Source organism: Leucopleurus acutus, assembly GCF_964270905.1.
Source record: "Leucopleurus acutus genome assembly, chromosome: 2".
NCBI lineage: Eukaryota > Metazoa > Chordata > Mammalia > Artiodactyla > Delphinidae > Leucopleurus > Leucopleurus acutus.
The window spans coordinates 76,756,260-76,779,079 of record NC_139143.1 but is presented as its reverse complement, the minus strand read 5'-3'; the positions used below and the strand labels follow the sequence as shown (position 1 = coordinate 76,779,079).

The window sequence follows — 22,820 nt, the reverse complement described above, 5'->3', positions numbered from 1 at the left end:
CACACAGGAGGCAGTAGTCCCAGGTGTTGCCCTTTGTATCTCCATGTTCCAGTTTGTCTAGGCTAATGGAGCAGGCATTGTCCGACAAATTTGGGGCAACTTTAGGAATCCACTTTGGCAATCATATCAAATATTTATTCCAACAAGAAAACATTGCATAATACATTTTGCCCATTTTTTGATGGGAAGAATGCATGTGTATATGTATGTTAAAAAACAACTAGAGGATATAAAATAAAATATTACTGTGGTTTGAAAAAGTTAATTTGAAAATCCTTGTAGACATCTCAATACTTTCACCCATCCTATATAACCAGAACTTCTGTCCTGGTTAATATTATGGTTAGCAATGAGGTCTTGCATTCTTGAAGTTTCACTCTTGAGTTAGAAGAGTTTATCTCAGATCCATAGGAGACCAAGAACAGTGGTTACCATGATCACTAGCCAAGTGGCAGTCCAAGCTACTCCAGAGGATGGGGCTGAAAGAACAAGAAAACACAAAACATTTAGGTGTCTTGATTAATGTGTTGAGAAGGGGCAGGGGTACTGGACATTGGCATGGGAGCTTATAGAGCAGGGGAATTATTTCCTCCCTCAATCCAGACCCAATGTGCCTGGGACATCCTTTTCCCAGATTGAGCAAAGCTCAAAGTCCCAGATGTAAAGTATAAAGAGTACAGAAATCCCTTAAATATCACTGGCTTAGCTGAGTCCTGTACTTGAAGGTTACCTTGGCACCACTGTGGACCTGGGAAAGAATCACTCTCCTACACTGGGCAGCAATTAAGTAGGGCAGAGCTTCAGGTGCAGTTGATAATATGATGCTATGCGTTAACTTTAGGGAAGGAAGTATTAGTTCCCTTCCCTGTTTCTCTACACTACTAACCATCAGTACCAAATAGGAGGAAAAAAGGGGTAGGAAAAAAAAAAAGAAAGGGAAATAAAGAGATACAGAAGGGGAAGGCAGGATACTGATAAATTAGGGAAGAAGAATTAGGGATACTTTTCTAGGATAATTTGGATAGCTAAAAAGTGACAAGATGGGGCTTCCCTGGTGGTGCAGTGGTTGAGAGTCCGCCTGCCAATGCAGGGGACATGGGTTCGTGCCCCGGTCCGGGAAGATCCCACATGCCTCGGAGCGGCTGGGCGCGTGAGCCATGGCCACTGAGCCTGCGCGCCCAGAGCCTGTGCTCCGCAATGGGAGAGGCCACAACAGTGAGAGGCCCGCATAACACAAAAAAAAAAAAAAAAAAAAAGTGACAAGATGGGCTTAGCCCTTCAAAAAATAGATGTATTATTGCTTTCATCCTCTCTGTGAATGAGCAGCCACTTTCATTCTATAAAGGACTGGGATTGTTTCTCTTCCTTTTTCTGGATCTCAGGATATGGTGGTGATATAAAGGTGGTGTTAGGACCACCCAGCCAGCTGGTGGTCTTATGGTCAGACAGCAAAGTGTCATACTGGGTCTATGGTGGCAGAAAAGCAGGGCATATCAGTAAAGACTAGAAGAGACATGACCAGTTAGTTGGGAAGAATACTGAACATACAGTTTCCATAGCTCATGTGTGGGAGCAGAGGTAAAGAAATTAGCACAGGTGGGCAGAGTAGATTGGGTCCAAGAAGACCATGAAAGAGCCATGTCTCCAGGGGCCATGATCCCTGATGACTGGGTATGACAGGAATCTCAGGTAAATGTTGGTACCACAGGTATGAGTTATTCTGGAGGGATTTGTACACCAGGGCTTGGGGATATGATTTCAGGCCTGTGGAGAGCACAGGGCCTGAAATGCTGAAGATGGTGATCCAAATTTATTAAGTGGTTGCCAAATCCCTAGTGTCTCTAGAATTAAAAGGATTGGGCCTAAGTTAATTACCATTCATTGAGGACTTGTTAGATACTGTGCTAGGTAGTTATCTGTATTGCCTCATTTAATCCTTATAACAGTATGAGATAAGAACTATTGTTTTGTCTTATTTAAGAAGTACATGACTTCATACAGAGTGAAGTAAGTCAGAAAGAGAAAAACAAATCCCCTAGGCTAATGCATATATACGGAATCTAGATAAATGGTACTGATGAACCTACTGGCAGGGCAGGAATAGAGATGCAGAAGTAGAGAAAGGACTTGAGGACACAGTGGGGGAAGGGGAGGCTGGGATGAAGTGAGATAGTAGCATTGACAGGTATACACTACCAAATGTAAAATAGATAGCTAGTGGGAAGATGATGCGTAGCACAGGGAGATCAGCTCGGTGCTCTGTGACCACCTAGAGGGGTGGGATACGGAGGGTGGGAGGGAGGCTCAAGAAGGAGGGGATATGGGAATACATGTATACATACAGTGATTCACTTTGTTGTACAGCAGAAACTAACACAACATCATAAAGCAATTATACTCCAATAAATATGAAAAAAAAAGAGAAGGACATGACTTGGAGAAGCTAAGTAACTTGTTTAGCTAGTAAGTGACAGTCCCAGGATTAATCCCAGGTGTAACTGACTCCAAAACCTATACTCATAGCTACCCCACTATGGGACCTGTGTAGGCTTGAGAGAGAACGAGGAGTGATGCTCTAATGAGTGGATCCTCCCAGGAGACAGAGAAATCTGAAACACGAAACCCAGAGTTTGCTTTTCCAGCTTCATCAAGGAGCATACACCTGGGGAAGAACAGAAAGTCTCTACCTTAGGATCAGGTTCTCCTGTTCACCACTTGTTCTCACTCATGCTCATCCAGTTGGCCCTTTTTTCCTTCGCTGCCCACCAGAAATGCCTCTGTGTTGTGGCCCAACAGTGTCTGGACTGTTCCCCTACTTGCCCTTTTTCTCCCTGCTCACCCTGAAATCTCAGATTATCCTGCAAGGACACTGGCCTCAGATTCCAGGATGATGCACTGTTAGAGCACGGCAGGAGAAGGGGAAATCAGAGCCCCTGTGCCAACTGCCCTTTGCAGATGAGGACCCTGAGCTCCACAAAGCCGAGGTGAGCTGCTGAGAGGCGGTGAACCCTCTCAGCAAGGCAGTGAAACCTTAGAGAACCCAAGTCTTCCATGCCTTTGGGATTCTCCACTAATTTCTGTGCCAGGAGGCTGAATAAGTTCTCCACGCTTTTCTTCCTTCAAGAGAAAACTAGTTACCCTGTGCCCACCTCAGCTCCCTTGGCAGTATCTCTTACCCAGTACACAGGGTGAAGTGAAGTTGACTGTGTAATGTTGGCTGCTCACAGGATTGCTGACTTGGCAGGTATAAGAACTGGAGTAGTTTTGTGGTGTATGGGTCACTTCAAGCACACTGCTCTGGAACTCTTTTGGAAGGGACTCTGCATACCAGGTGTAGTTTACAGACTGGTCCTGGATCACACAGGACAAGGTCAGGTTACACTTGTTCACTCCCTGTGTCTTCTTGACTTCTATGACAGGCTTTGGTACAGGGTCTAAAAATGAATATGTTAAGATGAGACAATGGGTTTATGCATTTATGAAGCATTTATGCTGGGAGGGTTTCGCCAACAAAGTACAAAGGGAGCCCCAGAGGGCTGCAGGAGCAGTCATGGAGAAGAGGCCCCTGCAGAGGGAGCCAGTGAGCAGTTTTGACCTCTGGAGGCTTCAGACTGAAAGAGCTACTCCTTGGAGTGAAGCTAAGCTGGATCCAGAAGGGGGAGCCATGCACCCAGAAACAAAAATGGGGTTATGACAATCTGTGGGCCAGAAAGAAAAACAGAGGTTTAGCATAGATATCAGCAGGGTTGGACTTGATATCCCAACTGTCTGAGCTGCTCAGGGCCCCTTCTCTAGCAATGGTCCACACTTGGCACCTTGGTCTATCAGTCCTTCAAGAGTTCTTGGGCTCAGATTCAGCAAGAGTCCTGGGGTAAGGGGTACCACCCTATACCTTTCCTGGATGCTGGCAGAACTACAGAGAAGAACCTCATGGAATTCCCAGCAAAAGTCAGTAGTGATGAACAGCACTGCATCAGTTAACTTTGGTATCTCAGTGCCAGCCACAGAGCAGGTATTCTATAAGTATCTGATGAAAGGGATAGGTGGATGGATGGATGGATGGATGGATGGATGGATGGATGAATCAGTTATGCAATAGAAAAGACAAAACACTTGCTTTACAGTGAGACCAGCCTGGGTCCTGGACTTGGTCCTGGTAGAGTGACATTAGGCAAGATAATTGATCCCTTGAACTTCTTTCTTGCATGTAGGATGACTCATGTTAGTAATATACAATGCCATCATCCATGAGAAAGTGCTTTTGCAGGGTGTAAGCGTTACATGCATGTTGGAGGTCACAGCATCTTCACTGATGTCATCCTGCAGCCAGATTTGTTGAGAGGTAATCCCATCATCTGCTCCTTCCTTGACTAGGACTGCTTTACCTGAAATCCTTTGGGGTCTTTTCCTTCTGGTCAAGCGTAAAACACAGAATCAATACAGCTCAGATGTCATAGGATTAAAATGTGGCAGAGAATTGACCCAATCAGTGCTGGCCTCTGGATGATATGTCTGTGAGGGGCAGTGGAGGCTCTGCCATCTGACCTCCTGAACTCTACATCCATCTCCTCCGTGAAACCCTATCAGATTGCTGGACTCCTCCTGCATACTTTACATGAGCAATCTTCATACTGTCTTCCATCATTTCCTGTGGTCTGGACTCAAGTCTTGTATACCTTCCTCATTTCCCATGGTGAGCAGCACAACCCTGAGCACATTGTGGACAGAGCGAGCTAGGGCAGACTGGCTCCAAGATGCCCCCTTTGAGCTGTCAGAAATTCCTGGGCTGGACTGAAGGATAATTCTTCTGCTAATCTCACCCTCAGGGTCTTATCCCTAGGCAAGTGTGCTAAAGCCAAGCCAGCTTGTGGATTTTAAGATATTCAGAAATTTTGCAAGCTGGTTGTGAAACCATTAGCAGTTTGGAGGTGGCTGTGGTGGGAGTATTTACCACAGAATTTGGTAAATGATACAAATTTGGGATTTTTTTTAAAACCACTGTAAGAGCCTTTGAATCTTTCCTGTTCCCAGTACGTCTTGAACTTTCAGGCCGTATGACATGGAGGAAGTGAGTGAGAAGGGGATTTTAGCCTCTTAGACCATTCTTCCTTCCCTTCAGCCCTTCTTGACTCTTCTAAACTCCTTGCATTGCTTTAAATAGTCCTAGTTTTCTTTTTTTTAAGAAATTCTTTTTTGCTAAAGGTACATCAAATTGGTCTCCATCGCTTGCCATCAACAGAATCTTACCTAATGGGGCAGAGATGGCAAGATCTTTCTCCAAGTTCACACAACTAGTAAGTTACTGACCAGGGTTTTAAACCCAGGTCTGTCTGACTCCAAGTATAATGTTCTAGCCCTTACTTCACTTATACTTGTTAGGCTGGCACTAGGAGTGGAAGTTTTTTTCCCACCCATTCAGTAAGGTAAAAACACTCTTGAATGGCTCTTGCCCAATCCTTTATCTCTTCTATCTTTTTCCTTATGTTTGATGAAGTCTTTGTTCAGTTATGTTATTAAGAAGAGCTCAGAACTGATTTGGGTTGATCACAGGAGAGCATGAAGAGAATAGAGAGGAAACCATCCTTACTGTTTTCTTTATCTTCAAATCTTAGACTCCTTAATGTCAGAAGAGGTTTTAAATGTCCCAGAGTAATCTACTTCGAGTCTGGCTGGCCCAGCCTCACTTCCAAGTGGAACTGGCTCCAGGAGAAATGAATTAAGCCTATCCTGAGGTTTTTCCCTCCCCCTCCCAGGGAGAGTCCCCTCCCAGTGGTCTGTCCAGGGCCCTGGAGTGGGGACTTGCCCTTTGGTTCCCCTAACTCACCAAGCACCTCCAGTGGGATCTTCCATTCGTCCTCGTACCCAGGGTCCTTCAGCACCATCAGGAGGTAAGTGCTGCTGTCCTCCTTCTGGACGTTATGGATGTGCAGTGTGCCATTTTGAAGATCAAGCCTGGCCCTGTCCTTAAATTTAGTATTGAAGTATTTAGGCTGACCGGACTCCCATTCTACAATCTTCTGGTCAGTAGTATAAAGCCAGGTGAGTGATTTGTAGTTCGTCGGCAAACTGGAGATTGACAGACTCACGTTGCTGCCGGAGATGGCATATTTTGAATAATCTGTCAATGAGAGGCAGAGTGAGTGAGACCCATTTTAAAAAAGGCAGAGCTGCCCAGTGGCCCAGGCTTTGGCCTGGGCTGGTGGAACAAAGAAGAAGGAAGAGCCTTTTGCTTGGGAGCAGTGAGTATGATCTTTATCAGAGGGCCTGACCCCTGATCAGGAACTCAATGATAGTCAGAGCTTGAGAAGTGGGCATGAGAACAGGAGATGTGCTCATAATCCGTCTAATTCTGCCCTAGAGGATAAAGAAAAAGGACACTGAGCCAGCCCTTGCTCTCTCCCTTACTCTCCTAATAGGACATTTTCAAAGAAAATGATGATGAGTCACGTCTCCTCTCTGTGCTTGTGTTCCTTGTGTTTCAATTTAGTTCTCCAGCAGTAGGTAAGAAGTGAAGGAGAAACAAGGTTAGAAAGGAAAGGGAACCAGAGTTAGTCAGTGGCAAAGTATTATAGGAGAGTGAACGCATTTTATTAATAAAAATATTGTGCTATTTTTCTGGCTTTCGTGATTTTTGTATTTGTCAGCTTTTAAAAAAACTTGTGATACACTGGGCTTTCTTTTCTCATCCTAACTACATTCATTTTTGTTCCTATTTGTATTTACAGTTCTGTTCTCTTTCTCATGAGGGCACTCCAAATTGTATAAGCCTCAGTTCTAAAAACCCTGGTTTCTTGAATGCAAGGAGAAAGAAAAGGTGATAGCCAGAAGACATAAGATGAAGGAAGGTCTGCTAACTCTCTCTGTGGAGGGAGGAAAACTAAGTGTAAATGTATAGGCTGAGAAAGAGCAGTAGAAAAAAGCTAATGGTAGAGGAAAGAAGAAATATGATCTATATCGCTCTTACCTCATATACTGTCACAAAAAACTTCATATTGTTTAACATCGTGTCTATACCTATTTACTTTCCACATGTCTATCGTTCCCGAAAACATTCTTTTCAATAAAGATTCAAAATGCCTGTGTCCCCAGGTCTTTCAAGTTCCTAGTCACTAATCCTTCCAACCATCCATCTATCCATTCAACAACCGGTTATGGAGCATTTAATTTTTGCCTGGCGCGTTCACAAACACACACAGGCATTTATTTCCAGAGTGTTTCTGATTGATCCATTCCGTACTTTATAATCTCTGACAGCCTAGGTCAGTGTTTTTCAACCTTGGCATTATTGACTTTTTGGACCAGAGAATTCCTTGTTGGGAAGGGCTGTCCTTGTGCATTGTATGATATCTAGCAGCCTCCCTGGCCTCTGCCCACTAGATGCCAGTAGCATCATTCCAGTTGTGACCATCAAAAATATCTCCAGACAATGCCAAATGCCCCCTGGGAGGAAAAAATCTTCCTGCCTTCATTCTGGTTAAGAACTGCTGGCCTAGGTCATCCTTGGTAGACTCTCCAACAAGTCTCAGACATATGCTTAGGAAGATAGCACAAGCCACAATTAACCGCTTTATTTCTCAGTAAGAAGTCACAGCCAACCACCAGGATGGCTTTTTTTGAATCATTACACATAGGTGGTGAAGGAAGGAGGATGGAAAGCTACAATATCCTGTGCATGTCTATATCTTAGAACTCATATCATATTAAAGTGATCCATTTAATATCTATTACTTGCCTTTATCACCAGATCACATGCTTCCTAAGGACAAAAAATGAGTCTTATGAGTTTAACTCATTTTCCATTGTAGTATGATGGTTAAGATCATGGGCTCTGGGGACTTCCCTGGTGGTACAATGGTTAGGAATCTGCCTGTCAATGCAGGGGTTCGAGCCCTGGTCCAGGAAGATCCCACATGCCGTGGAGCAACTAAGCCCATGAGCCGCAACTACTGAGCCTGTGCTCTAGAGCCCATGAGCCACAACTACTGAGCCTGCGTGCCACAACTACTGAAGCCCACGTGCCTAGAGCCCGTGCTCCACAACAAGAGAAGCCACTGAAATGAGAAGCCTGTACACTGCAACAAAGAGTAGCCCCAGCTCGCCACAACTAGAGAAAGCCTGCGTGAAGCAACAAAGACCCAATACAGCCAAAACTAAAGAAAGAAAGAAAAGAAAAAAAAAAGATCATGGGTTCTGGAATTAGATTATGCAAATCCTGGCCCACTTATTAGCTGTATAACCTTGAGCATTTTACCTAACATCTCTGCATTTGTTTTAGTATTTATCTTACAGAGTTTGTGAAGGTGAAGTTCATGTGTCAAGTTTACTGAGTTAAAGGATGCCCAGACAGCTGGTAAAACACTATTTCTGGATCATCTATAAGGGTTTTTCTGGAAGAGATTAGCATTTGAATCAGTAGACGGAGTAAGAAGATCACCCTCACCAATGTGTGTGAGCATCATCCAATCTACTGAGGGCCAGAATAGGACAAAAAGGCAGGGAAAAAAGGCAAATTTGCTTTCTACCTTGAGCTGGGATATCCATCTTCTCCTACCCTTGGACATCAGTGCTCCTGGTCCTTGGACCTTAGGACTTGAACTAGGAATTAGACCATTGGCTCCCCTGAAGACTCTCTGTGGAAGGATGAATGAAGATGAGTCCACTGAGAATGAAGAACACAGAACATATAGACTCAAATCATGAGTCTATATATTCTCAGGCCTCTGGATTTGTACTGGAACTACACCTGTAGCTTTCCTGGCCTCCATCTTGCAGGTGGCAGATCATGGGACTTCTCCAAAGAAGTACATAATATGGGTTATGCTTCCATAACTGCATGGGCCTCATAATAAATCTCTTTCTATACATTTATATATATCCTATTGGTTCTTTTTACTCTAAAGAACCCTGACCCAGAGTTACACAAATAAATGCTTAGAATACAATTAAATTAATACAAATAATCAATACACATAAAGTACTTAGACTAATACTTGGAAGATTAGTAAGTATTCAATAAATGTCATGTATTGTTTTATTATTATTACCTACGTTAATTTTGTATCCATAACATCTAGTACTATGCATTAAGTACTGAGATGTTTAACAACTGCCTGCTGAACTTACTTTATTGTACCAAAACAGTGGTAAAATAAGGAGTAGACTAATGATATATTTTTAAGGAATGAATGCCTATGTGTGAATCTGGAAGAGTGAAGAATGTTGAAGTAGGGGCCAAAAATCCAAAAACCTGTAGCAGCTCCTGAAGAAGCTTTCACTTGTAGCCTAGGTCTAAAAGTAAAAGACATCAGCATGCACAAAAGAAAAACAAAACCAGGTCTTTGGCTAGGACATGTGATGATAAGAAAGAGGCCCCAGCACCAAGGTAGGACCAGAAAACTTACCTGAAGCTTCCTTGGGGAAGGAGGAATGAAGATGAACACAATGAGGAATGAAGAATGGAGCATATAGACTCAAGTCATGATCCAGACCCAGTTATAATACACATCATTTCTCCTTGTGAGAATGGAGTCTGCTTTATAACAATGAGATCTTGTTTGTCCAGGGTATCCCCAACATGCTCAAAAAAACTTCAAGCTACAGTGTAAGGGGGAGGGAGAAACTATAACAGACACATAGTCACTAAGATTGTGAGCTTCTCAAAGGCAAAGACCATGTCTTACTCAATCCCCACAATACTTGGCTCACATTTGTTGTTTAGTATAGAATGAAAGAATGAATGAATGAATGGCAGGGACAAAAATGCATACATAAGTGTTCCCAGTTGTCTCCTCATGACCTCCTACTAGTCACATTTTTCTTACTTTTACTCTCCCTTAGCTTTTTTTTTTTTTTTTTTGCTTACTTCTTAAGATTGGTTTGGACTGAAAAGGCAGAGAGGAAAGGAGAAGAAAAACAGGGGCCACTCAGGTTGGTTTAGGAAATAGGGGTGCTATAGTACTAAGGCTCAAAGGAGTGAGAATCTCTGGGCAGCAGATGAATGGGATGGTTTGAGAAGACTGAAGAGGACAGGAGAGGATATGATAGGAAGTATCACTATAACTTATAAATTGGATTCCCTTTAACATCCTTTGAGAGACTTCAAGTAGAAATTTGAGTTACTATTTAATTACTTAGGACCAATGAACTGTGTTTCTTAAGTATCATACTGTGCCCAAACTGGGCCAGTGAAGCAGCCCTGTCTTATGGTTGGGTCCTGAATAAATGAATAAAAGATGACAATTATGACATAGACAGCAGAGGAGCAATGGAAAAGCTGCCCAGAAACTCTCAAAAGAAACAACATAAAAGAGTGTTGAGGAGACAAGGGAAGATGGGTGGAAGAATAGGATGCGGAGATCACCTTCCTCCCCACACACACATCAGAAATACATCTACACGTGGAACTGCTCCTATAGAACACCCACTGATCGCTGGCAGAAGACCTCAGACCTCCCAAAAGACAAGACACTCCCCACGTACCTGGGTAGGACAAAAGAAAAAACAGAGACAAAAGAATAGGGACAGGACCTGCACCAGTGGGAGGGAGCTGTGAAGGAGGAAATGTTTCCACACACTAGGAGCCCCTTCGCGGGCGGAGACTGCGGGTGGCGGAGACGGGGAGCTTCGGGGCCGCGGAGGAGAGCGCAGCAACAGGGGTGCGGAGGGCAAAGCGGAGAGATTCCCGCATAGAGGATCGGTGCCAACCTGCGCTCACCAGCCCGAGAGGCTTGTCTGCTCACCCGCCGGGGCGGGCGGGGCTGGGAGCTGAGGTTCGGGCTTCGGTCGGATCCCAGGGAGAGGACTGGGGTTGGCGGCGTGAAACAGCCTGAAGGGGATAGTGCACCACGGCTAGCCGGGAGGGAGTCCGGGGAAAAGTCTGCACCTGCCGAAGAGGCAAGAGACTTTTTCCTGCCTCTTTGTTTCCTGGTGCGCGAGGAGAGGGGATTAAGAGCGCTGCTTAAAGGAGCTCCAGAGACGGGCGCGAGTCGCAGCTAAAAGCGCGGACCCCAGAGACGGGCATGAGACGCTAAGGCTGCTGCTGCCGCCACCAAGACACCTGTGTGTGAGCACAGGTCACTATCCACACCCCCCTTCCGGGGAGCCTGTGCAGCCCGCCACTGCCAGGGTCCCGGGATCCAGGGACAGCTCCCCCGGGAGAGCGCACAGCACGCCTCAGGCTGCTGCAACGTCACACCGACCTCTGCCGCTGCAGGCCTGCCCCGCACTCCGTGACCCTCCCTACCCCCGGCCTGAGTGAGCCAGAGCCTCCGAATCAGCGGCTCCTTTAACCCCGTCCTGTCTGAGCAAAGAACAGACGCCCTCCGGCGACCTACACGCACAGGCGGGGCCAAATCCAAAACTGAGCCCCTGGGAGCTGTGAGAACAAAGAAGAGAAAGGGAAATCTCTCTCAGCAGCCTCAGAAGCAGCGGATTAAAGCTCCACAATCAACTTGATGTACCCTGCATCTGTGAATAGACAACGACTGCATACATGAATAGACAACGACTCATCCCAAATTAAGGAGCCGTGTGGATGAAAGGCTCTTGATGCTGCAGCCAGGAGTTAGTGCTGTGCCTCTGAGGTGGGAGAGCCAACTTCAGGACACTGGTCCACAAGAGGCCTCCCAGCTGCACATAGTATCAAACGGTGAAAATCTCCCAGAGATCTCCATCTTAACACCAGCACCCAGCTTCACTCAACGACCAGCAAGCTACAGTGCTGGACATCCTATGCCAAACAACTAGCAAGACAGGAACACAACCCCACCCAATAGCAGAGAGGCTGCCCAAAATCATAATAAGTCTACAGACACCCCAAAACACACCACCAGACGTGGACCTGTCCACCAGAAAGACAAGATCCAGCCTCATCCACCAGAACACAGGCACTAGTATCCTCCATCAGGAAGCCTACACAACCCACTGAACCAACCTTAGCCACTGGGGACAGACACTAAAAACAACAGGAACTACGAACCTTCAGCCTGCAAAAAGGAGACCCCAAACACAGTAAGATAAGCAAAATGAAAAGAGAGAAAAACACACAGCAGATGAAGGAGCAAGATAAAAACCCACCAGACCTAACAAATGAAGAGGAAATAGGCAGTCTACCTGAAAAAGAATTCAGAATAATGATAGTAAAGATGATCCAAAATCTTGGAAATAGAATAGACAAAATGCAAGAAACAGTTAACAAGGACCTAGAAGAACTAAAGATGAAACAAACAATGATGAACAACACAATAAATGAAATGAAAAATACTCTAGATGGGATCAATAGCAGAATAACTGAGGCAGAAGAAGCGATAAGTGACCTGGAAGATAAAATAGTGGAAATAACTACTGCAGAGCAGAATAAAGAAAAAAGAATGAAAGGAACTGAGGACAGTCTCAGAGACCTCTGGGACAACATTAAACACACCAACATTCGAATTATAGGGGTTCCAGAAGAAGAAGAGAAAAAGAAAGGGACTGAGAAAATATTTGAAGAGATTATAGTTGAAAACTTCCCTAATATGGGAAAGGAAATAGTTAATCAAGTCCAGGAAGAACAGAGAGTCCCATACAGGATAAATCCAAGGAGAAACATGCCAAGACACATATTAATCAAACTGTCAAAAATTAAATACAAAGAAAGCATATTAAAAGCAGCAAGGGAAAAACAACAAATAACACACAAGGGAATCCCCATAAGGTTAACAGCTGATCTTTCAGCAGAAACTCTGCAAGCCAGAAGGGACTGGCAGGACATATTGAAAGTGTTGAAGGAGAAAAACTTTCAACCAAGATTACTCTACCCAGCAAGGATCTCATTCAGATTTGATGGAGAAATTAAAACCTTCACAGACAAGCAAAAGCTGAGAGAGTTCAGCACCACCAAACCAGCTCTACAACAACTGCTAAAGGAACTTCTCTAGGCAAGAAACAAAAAAGAAGGAAAAGAACTACAATAACGAACCCAAAACAATTAAGAAAATGGGAATGGGAACATACATATCGATAATTACCTTAAATGTAAATGGATTAAATCCTCCCACCAAAAGATGCAGACTGGCTGAATGGATACAAAAACAAGACCCATATATAGGCTGTCTACAAGAGACCCACTTCAGACCTAGAGACACATACAGACTGAAAGTAAGGGGATGGAAAAAGGTATTTCATGCAAATGGAAACCAAAAGAAAGCTGGAGTAGCAATTTTCATATCAGACAAAATAGACTTTAAAATAAAGACTATTAGAAGAGACAAAGAAGGACACTACATAATGATCAAGGGATTGATCCAAGAAGATATAAAAATTATAAATATTTATGCACCCAACATAAGAGCACCTCAATATATAAGGCAAATACTAACAGCCATAAAAGGGGAAATTGACAGTAACACATTCATAGTAGGGGACTTTAACACCCCACTTTCACCAATGGACAGATCATCCAAAATGAAAATAAATAAGGAAACACAAGCTTTAAATGATACATTAAACATGATGGACTTAATTGATATTTATAGGACATTCCATCCAAAAACAACAGAATACACATTTTTCTCAAGTGCTCATGGAACATTCTCCAGGATAGATCATATCTTGGGTCACAAATCAAGCCTTGGTAAATTTAAGAAAATTGAAATTGTACCAAGTATCTTTTCTGACCAAAACGCTTTGAGACTAGATATCAATTACAAGAAAAGATCTGTAAAAAATACAAACACATGGAGGCTAAACAATACACTACTTAATAACGAAGTGATCACTGAAGAAATCAAAGAGGTAATCAAAAAATACCTAGAAACAAATGACAATGGAGACACGACGACTCAAAATCTATGGGATGCAGCAAAAGCAGTTCTAAGAGGGAAGTTTATAGCAATACAATCCTACCTTAAGAAACAGGAAACATCTCGAATAAACAACCTAACCTTGCACCTAAAGCAATTAGAGAAAGAAAACAAAAAAACCCCTAAGTTAGCAGAAGGAAAGAAATCATAAAAATCAGATCAGAAATAAATGAAAAAGAAATGAAGGAAACAATAGCAAAGATCAATAAAACTAAAAGCTGGTTCTTTGAAAGGATAAACAAAATTGATAAACCATTCGCCAGACTCATCAAGAAAAAAAGGGAGAAGACTCAAATCAATAGAATTAGAAATGAAAAAGGAGAAGTAACAACTGACACTGCAGAGATAAAAAAGATCATGAGAGATTACTACAAGCAACTCTATGCCAATAAAATGGACAACCTGGAAGAAATGGACAAATTCTTAGAAATGCACAACCTGCCAAGACTGAATCAGGAAGAAATAGAAAATATGAACAGACCAATCACAAGCACTGAAATTGAAACTCTGATTAAAAATCTTCCAACAAGCAAACGCCAGGACCAGATGGCTTCACAGGTGAATTCTATCAAACATTTAGAGAAGAGCTAACACCTATCCTTCTCAAATTCTTCCAAAATAGAGCAGAGGGAGGAACACTCCCAAATGCCTTCTACGAGGCCACCATCACCTTGATACCAAAACCAGACAAGGATGTCACAAAGAAAGAAAACTAAAGACCAATGTCACTGATGAACATAGATGCAAAAATCCTCAACAAAATACTAGCAAACAGAATCCAACAGCACATTAAAAGGATCATACATCATGATCAAGTGGGGTTTATTCCAGGAATGCAAGGATTTTTCAATATACGCAAATCAATCAATGTGATACACCATATTAACAAATTGAAGGAGAAAAACCACATGATCATCTCAATAGATGCAGAGAAAGCTTCAACACCTGCAGAAAGTAGGCATAGAGGGAACTTTCCTCAACATAATAAAGGCCATATATGACAAGCCCACAGCAAACATCATCCTCAATGGTGAAAAACTGAAAGCATTTCCTCTAAGATCAGGAACAAGACAAGGTTGCCCACTCTCACCACTCTTATTCAACATAGTTTTGAAAGTTTTAGCCACAGCAATAAGAGAAGAAAAGGAAATAAAAGGAATCCAAATCGGAAAAGAAGAAGTAAAGCTGTCACTGTTTGCAGATGACATGATACTATACATAGAGAATCCTAAAGATGCTACCAGAAAACTACTAGAGCTAATCAATGAATTTGGTAAAGTAGCAGGGTACAAAATTAATGCACAGAAATCTCTTACATTCCTATATACTAATGATGAAAAATCTGAAAGTGAAATCAAGAAAACACTCCCATTTACCATTGCAACAAAAAGAATAAAATATCTAGGAATAAACCTACCTAAGGAGACAAAAGACCTGTATGCAGAAAATTATAAGACACTGATGAAAGAAATTAAAGATGATACCAATAGATGGAGAGATATACCATGTTCTTGGATTGGAAGAATCAACATTGTGAAAATGACTCTACTACCCAAAGCAATCTATAGATTCAATGCAATCCCTATCAAACTACCACTGGCATTTTTCACAGAACTAGAACAAAAAATTTCACAATTTGTATGGAAACACAAAAGACCCCGAACAACCAAAGCAATCTTGAGAATGAAAAAAGGCGCTGGAAGAATCAGGCTCCCTGACTTCAAACTATACTACAAAGCTACAGTAATCAAGACAGTATGGTACTGGCACAAAAACAGAAAGATAGATCAATGGAACAGGATAGAAAGCCCAGAGATAAACCCACGCACATATGGACACCTTATCTTTGATAAAGGTGGCAGGAATGTACAGTGGAGAAAGGACAGCCTCTTCAATAAGTGGTGCTGGGAAAACTGGACAGGTACATTTAAAAGTATGAGATTAGATCACTCCCTAACACCATACACAAAAATAAGCTCAAAATGGATTAAAGACCTAAATGTAAGGCCAGAAACTATCAAACTCTTAGAGGAAAACATAGGCAGAACACTCTATGACATAAATCACAGCAAGATCCTTTCTGACCCACCTCCTAGAGAAATGGAAATAAAAACAAAAATAAACAAATGGGATGTAATGAAACTTCAAAGCTTTTGCACAGCAAAGGAAACCATAAACAAGACCAAAGGACAACCCTCAGAATGGGAGAAAATATTTGTAAATGAAGCAACTGACAAAGGGTTAATCTCCAAAATTTACAAGCTGCACATGCAGCTCAATAACAAAAAAACAAACAACCCAATCCAAAAATGGGCAGAAGACCTAAATAGACATTTCTCCAAAGAAGATATACAGACTGCCAACAAACACATGAAAGAATGCTCAACATCATTAATCATTAGAGAAATGCAAATCAAAACTACAATGAGATATCATCTCACACCAGTCAGAATGGCCATCATCAAAAAATCTAGAAACAATAAATGCTGGAGAGGGTGTGGAGAAAAGGGAACACTCTTGCACTGCTGGTGGGAATGTGAATTGGTTCAGCCACTGTGGAGAACAGTATGGAGGTTCCTTAAAAAACTACAAATAGAACTACCATATGACCCAGCAATCCCACTACTGGGCATATACCCTGAGAAAACCAAAATTCAAAAAGAGTCATGTACCAAAATGTTCATTGCAGCTCTATTTACAATAGCCCAGAGATGGAAACAACCTAAGTGCCCATCATCGGATGAATGGATAAAGAAGATGTGGCACATATATACAATGGAATATTACTAAGCCATAAAAAGAAACGAAATTGAGCTATTTGTAATGAGGTGGATGGACCTAGAGTCTGTCATACAGAGTGAAGTAAGTCAGAAAAAAAAAGACAAATACCGTATACTAACACATATATATGGAATTTAAGGAAAAAAATGTCATGAAGAACCTAGGGGTAAGACAGGAATAAAGATGCAGACCTATTGGAGAACGGACTTGAGGATATGGGGAGGGGGAAGGGTGAGCTGTGACAGGGCGAGAGAGAGTCATGGACATATACACACTAACAAACGTAGTAAGGTAGATAGCTAGTGGGAAGCAGCCACATGGCACAGTGATATTGGCTCGGTGCTTTGTGACCAACTGGAGGGGTGGGATAGGGAGGGTGGGAGGGAGGAAGATGCAAGAGGGAAGACATATGGGAACATATGTATATGTATAACTGATTCACTTTGTTATAAAGCAGAAACTAACACACCATTGTAAAGCAATTATACCCCAATAAAGATGTTAAAAAAAAAAAAAGATGTGGCACATATATACAATGGAATATTACTCAGCCATAGAGAGAAACAAAATTAAGTTATTTGTAGTGAAGTGGTTGGACCTAGAGTCTGTCATACAGAGTGAAGTAAGTCAGAAAGAGAAAAACAAATACCATATGCTAACACATATATATGGAATCTAAGAAAAAAAGAAAAAGATCATGAAGAACATAGGGGTAAGACAGGAATAAAGACACAGACCTACTAGAGAATGGACTTGATGATATGGGGAGGGGGAAGGGTAAGCTGTGACAAAGTGAGAGAGTGGCATGGACATATATACACTACCAAATGTAAAATAGATAGCTAGTGGGAAGTAGCCGCATAGCACAGGGAGATCAGGTAGGTGGTTTGTGACCACCTAGAGGGGTGGGATAGGGAGGGTGGGGGGGAGGGAGACACAAGAGGGAAGACATATGGGAACATATGTATATGTATAACTGATTCACTTTGCTATAAAGCAGAAACTAACATACCATTGTAAAGCAATTATACTCCAATAAAGATATTAAGAAAAAAGTGTTGAGTAGAGCATTCATGGTTTCAGTATCAAGAAATCAATAAAAAGCAGCTAAGGGAAACCTTGAAATATAAACCCAGCAGCCTCTCATGGGCTGAGACTAATGCTTTAGAATAGCAATGGAGAAGTGAGTTTGGGGAAAAGAATCTGAAAAAGAATGAATATATGTTTATGTATAAAACTAACACAATATTGTAAATCTACCACACTCCAATATAAAATAAAAATTAATTTAATAAAAGAAAAGTGAGTTTTGCTATGAAATATCTAATGAAAGGGTGGCTTAAAAAGCAACATGAACCTAAAGATAGAAACAGTAGAAAGAATGCTTGATTAACCATAAAAAAAGGGAAAAAATATTCTAGTCTTCTGGAAGGATTCTTTAATCCAATCACAAGTTGAAGAAAGATGCCTTAATATTACTAATATAGATTGCAAAAATTAATGTACAGCCATTGTAGTATAATTTGGGATAACAAGGTGGTGGTTTAGTCTGTTACAGAGGATTGTCTAATAAATTCAGAAAGATAGATTCACTTATAGTTTTCTTTTATATAATATATTTATGTATTTTTTCAAATTTTAAAGTAAATTGAAAAAATCTTGATTTGTCTTCCTAACAATTCCATGTTTTAGAAGTAGAAAACTACCTTAAGAAAAGTACTATTTTGATTTAATTCTATCAAGAAGAAATAGTTGGTTATGTGTGTGGATGCTTAGGATAAAGTAACTGTGTTTTCCTGTAGTTTATAACAGAAAATGAAGCAGATCTTTCCTGTGCTTACCCATGTTTCTTGTCTGTAGAGAAGCAAAACTAAAACGGGGTGGGGGGAATTCAGATCAAAGGAAGTTGTAATTTCATAGAAAAAGTGTCTACCCAGGAAGGAGAGAAAGAGGTCCTAAAGGGGAAATTCTGATTAGTCTAAAAACAAGTCATGTGATTTCTAGTAAAACTTTGAAGAACTGAAAGAGGTGAGTTTTAAAGATATTGATATAGAGTTACCTGGAGCTCTCTAATGAGATCAACTATTTAACAAACCTGTACAAACCTTTCAAGGAAGTAATTTGTCAATAGATATCAAGACTCCAGATGTGTGTCATGGGGGACAAGATGAACAGAGAGAGTTCCATTTCCTGAGATGGGAAGTCTAATGAGTTTAATCGGCCAGATTGCAATGACTAACTGGAAGGTGAGGAAGTCCCAGTGTTGTGGTGGCTTGTTATGCAGCAGTAGATAGCTGGAACAAAGATGGGGAGTTAGATTTTGGAAATGTGTTTGGAGAGTCTGGAGATGTTTAAAAAGCAGTTAGAAATTCAGGTCTGTGGCTCAGGAGAGAGTGCGGGGCTTTAGAGTTTCCTTATGTTCTTCTCAGCTCTTATCTACCTCAAATTGTATGTGGTCACAATCACAGAGCAATTTCACATCCTTTATTTCTTTTGATCTTAACAATAACCCCTTGAAAAAATGGTGAGCATATTGTTATATCCATAACAGAGTGGAGAAAATTGAGGCTCAGGAAGCTTTCACAATTTATAGAAAGTCCCATGGCATGGACCTCAGAACATAGATCTTCTGATTCCCAGTTCAAGCTGTTTCCACCACACTCTGTTGTACTGAAGGGAGACAGGGCAGATGCCTACTAGTGATGAGGGGGCCCTGAGGTCAGAGAGCTGAGAAACTCACGTCTGAGGAGGGATTAAGGAGAAGATTTAAAACTACTTCTTAAATTTCTTCACAAGAGCATCCCTTACTGGGGAGGAGAGAATTACTATACCCCTAGGAAGATCTGGACAGATAACCTGAAAGGAAGTTCTTTGATGTCATTCATTCATAGGATTAACAATTATTTATTGAGCCCATGCCATGTTCTAGGCACTGTGCCATGTTCAGCACTGGACAAGGTCCCTGTCCTCACGGGGCTCAAGGAAACAGACAGTCAAGCAGTTCACCAACCATAACTTGGAGTCTGAGGTTTCCAGGAGGAAGTCACATGAAAATGGAATGCTAAGGGGGGAGCTGAAGAGAAGAGAGTGAAGGAAATTTTAGGCAGGAGGAAAGCCATTTGTATAGACCTAGAGGTAAGAGAGACAGAACCTCCTTCAAGGCAAACAGCAAAGTTAAATTTAGATGAAATGTGGTTATGGGGTGAGGGAGTCATAAATTGGGGTTAAAAGGACCATCTGTAGGCATAATCTAGGCATAAAAAGATTTAGACACATTGACCTAAGTCTAGAAAAGTCCTGAAATATTCCAGTTCTCTTGGCATCTCTATCTTTCCCAACAATTGGATGAATAATTCATGCCAGCCCCCACTCCCAAGGTCATATCAGTGCCCTATGAGTAAACTCAGTCCCATGGAGCCCACACAGCCATGAGTACCCTGAATATATCATGTATCTAGGCTTACACAGCCTAAGGGAGCAGAATTTGCTACCCTAATATATGTTTCTTTGGCATATTAATTGTTTTAAGCTGGTTATTTTCTAAAGAAAGAGAAACATTCTGAAAATCATGTAGGAGTTACCCTTTTGTAAGAAACATTTATATTTGTAAGGGAAATTTTCATTTGTAAGAGTGTCTCCCTCTCTGTACCGGAAGAGGACAGAGAGGGAGACCAAGTCTCTAGAAACTCTTATCAACTGAGAAGGCACTAACTTAAGTCTGCCTAACAACCTTACCCTTGTTTACTGTGCTTTTCCTGATAACCTCCCAGAACTGTCACCCTTAACATCCTCTTGTCTTTAGCTGAGGATGGTATTTAAAGTGAGGGCTTCAGCCATTATGGCAAGTTATTCAGGTTTTCTGGGTTTCTCCCATGTACGCAATATTAAACTCTGATTTTCTCTTGTTAATATGTCTCATGTCAATTTAATTCTTAGACCAGTCAGAAGAATCTAGAAGGGTAGAGAAAAATTTCTTCCTCTCCTAAACCTGTCATAAACCAGATCCAATGTATTACCACCCTGAGAGGCCTTGCATGAGTGGCCAACGGGGTTTCCTTCAAGCATTGCTATCTCATCTCCCTAAAAGTTACATACTGTCATAATTCTATGATGTTATATTTGTTTCCCATACGAACATTCACTTTTACTCATTTTTTTCCATAGTGGTGAGCATTAAAGCCCCTTAAATGAAAAAGACCTGAGTATTTATTAGGAGGAATAGTGAGAAAGACAATAGCTTAGCTCTCAATTCTCAGACAGGTACTGGAGGGCTGGGCAGCTGTAACAGGGAAAGGAAAGTTAACACAGGAGGGGACCAGAACAAGCCCATGGCAGAAGAATGAACCTGAACTCTTAATCAGATGTTTGGGGGTTCCTCTTGTGCTGAGTCCTCTGCTCAGACTCTCACTCAGAGACCCTAGACAAGTTTCCTTTCCCACAGTTTTGATCTCTCTCTGGGACAATGACAACATCATTTACCTTTGCTCATGACACAATTCCTTGCATAGACAAAGGTTTCAAAGAATGCCTCAAGGAGCACAACACACCTGAACATAAAATGTGGTGGCTATCAGAGTAGCTTCCTGTTATTCACAATGCAAGGAGACTTTACAGAGGACAAACCACAGCACTAAATAAGAGGGGCCTACTTTCTCATCTCACCAAGGTCCTAATTTTGTCATGTGCCCTTGGGGAAAGAGATGGAGTCTCATTCTCCAGGCTAAGGAAGGTTCCCCAACTCACCACAGCCCTGTTACTAGGATGAAAATACCTGCTGCCTGGAGCCCCTACTCCACTTCCAGGTTGAGCCACACCCCATATTCCCTTTTCCGTCTGACAGGGCTTTCAGTGCACAATTAGAGGCAGACAATTTGTGGAAATTACCTTGTATGCTGGTTGCCAGGAACAAATGAGGCAGCAGTAGAAGTTGCAGAGCCAGAGGCAGTTCCCACCTTCTGGAGCACATGCTACTCTCCAGAACTTCCCAGGAACTCTAGAGACAGGCCAGAACCAAGCTAGAAAGGGACGGAGGGCTCTCTTGAATTCGTGTCTTAAGGTTAGAGAAAAATAGCACTGAGCTCTTCTCTCCATTCAGCAACTCGTGGGTGGGGCCTGGGCACCAGAAACAGGAAGTCCCATTGCTTTTTTTGTATTTTTTTTAATGCGAGCCAACAGGAACGAACCATTTTGTTTGAATGTGTGTTAGTTTTTTTTCTGGTGAGAGGATCCATAGCTTCTACTTGTTTTCAGAGGTGTCAGTGCTCAGAAAAGATTAAAGACCCCTGATAGAGAATATCTGCTTTTGGTTTCCCAGTTAGGAATCACCCTGATTAATCCAGAAGCTAAAATTTGCAGGTACCCACCCAAGGGGATTTCTGACCTGAGCCAACTTTAAATCATGTGAGGAGTAGATCATGTGTGGGTAGGTTGAGAGCACAAAGTGTGGGAACTCAGACCTACACAGTTTGAATACTAGTCTCCCACCCCCAGGCTCTTCCTCCCTTATGATAAGTTCACTGTATGAACCTTTACATTGGCCTATCCACTGAACATTAGTAGAAAAGCAAGGTTATTTGACCCAAATGAATGGATTCCACACCCTTGTGGTCTAAGAAATTTCAGGTCCATCCCTCTTGTATCTAAATGAATTATTTCCCCACCCAGGACAATTTGGAGACCCATAAAGTAGCCACAGTCCCTGATACAGCATATTAGTAGCTATTTCCAATTGGGGACATTTCTGATTCTCAACATGGAGATGACAATAAAAACACTGCTCTCCTCAATCTCTGAACTCTTGTCTTGGAAGTAGTTACCCTCCCCAAAGGATCAGCATGGGGAAATGGAGTCGGCTAAATACCAGAAATTGTATATGACACTTGATCATATTGGAGCCCTGTGAGCCCTGTTTATTTTACTACCTGCATTTCCGAACTGAAACTCAGGGTCAGACTTGCCTGAGGTCATGCTTCAGCTCCAGTCAACCCCAGTTTTCACTCAGCTCTTTCCCCAATGTGGACTACAGTAAATACTTGGACTAGAAGATAAGATGAGACAGGAGTAGAATGAGCAAGGTTGAAGTGGAGTTAACTAAGAAAAACTTTAAAGTGAACCATGAAAAAGAAGCTGAGGAGGAGTAGGCGGAGTCAAATGACAGAACAGGGTAAGGGATGGAAGTCGAGGTCATGGGATTTGCTC

General features: G+C 42.0%; 1 protein-coding gene across 1 annotated transcript; it reads right to left on the bottom strand.

The window, feature by feature from the left end:
* Positions 1–363: 363 nt before the first annotated feature.
* On the bottom strand, positions 364–21,630 carry CD48 (CD48 molecule). The gene is made up of 4 exons (XM_082832892.1): positions 21,507–21,630; positions 5,825–6,118; positions 3,177–3,434; positions 364–479 (listed from the first exon to the last, which is right to left on the bottom strand). The coding sequence occupies exons 1-4, from the start codon at positions 21,586–21,588 to the stop codon at positions 400–402; spliced, it is 714 nt and encodes a 237-aa protein (XP_082689018.1). The 5' UTR covers positions 21,589–21,630; the 3' UTR covers positions 364–399.
* Positions 21,631–22,820: the final 1,190 nt, after the last annotated feature.

What these genes read in the sequence shown, in the direction of transcription:
- CD48 (XM_082832892.1), bottom strand. Translation starts at nt 21,588, where the DNA reads ATGTGCTCCAGAAGGTGGGAACTGCCTCTGGCTCTGCAACTTCTACTG. An exon ending in CCTGGCAACCAGCATACAAG is followed by an intron (nt 6,119 to 21,506) that starts GTAATTTCCACA and finishes TCTCATTGACAG; the next exon opens with ATTATTCAAAATATGCCATC. An exon ending in CACTTCACCCTGTGTACTGG is followed by an intron (nt 480 to 3,176) that starts GTAAGAGATACT and finishes TTGTTCTTTCAG; the next exon opens with CCCCATCCTCTGGAGTAGCT.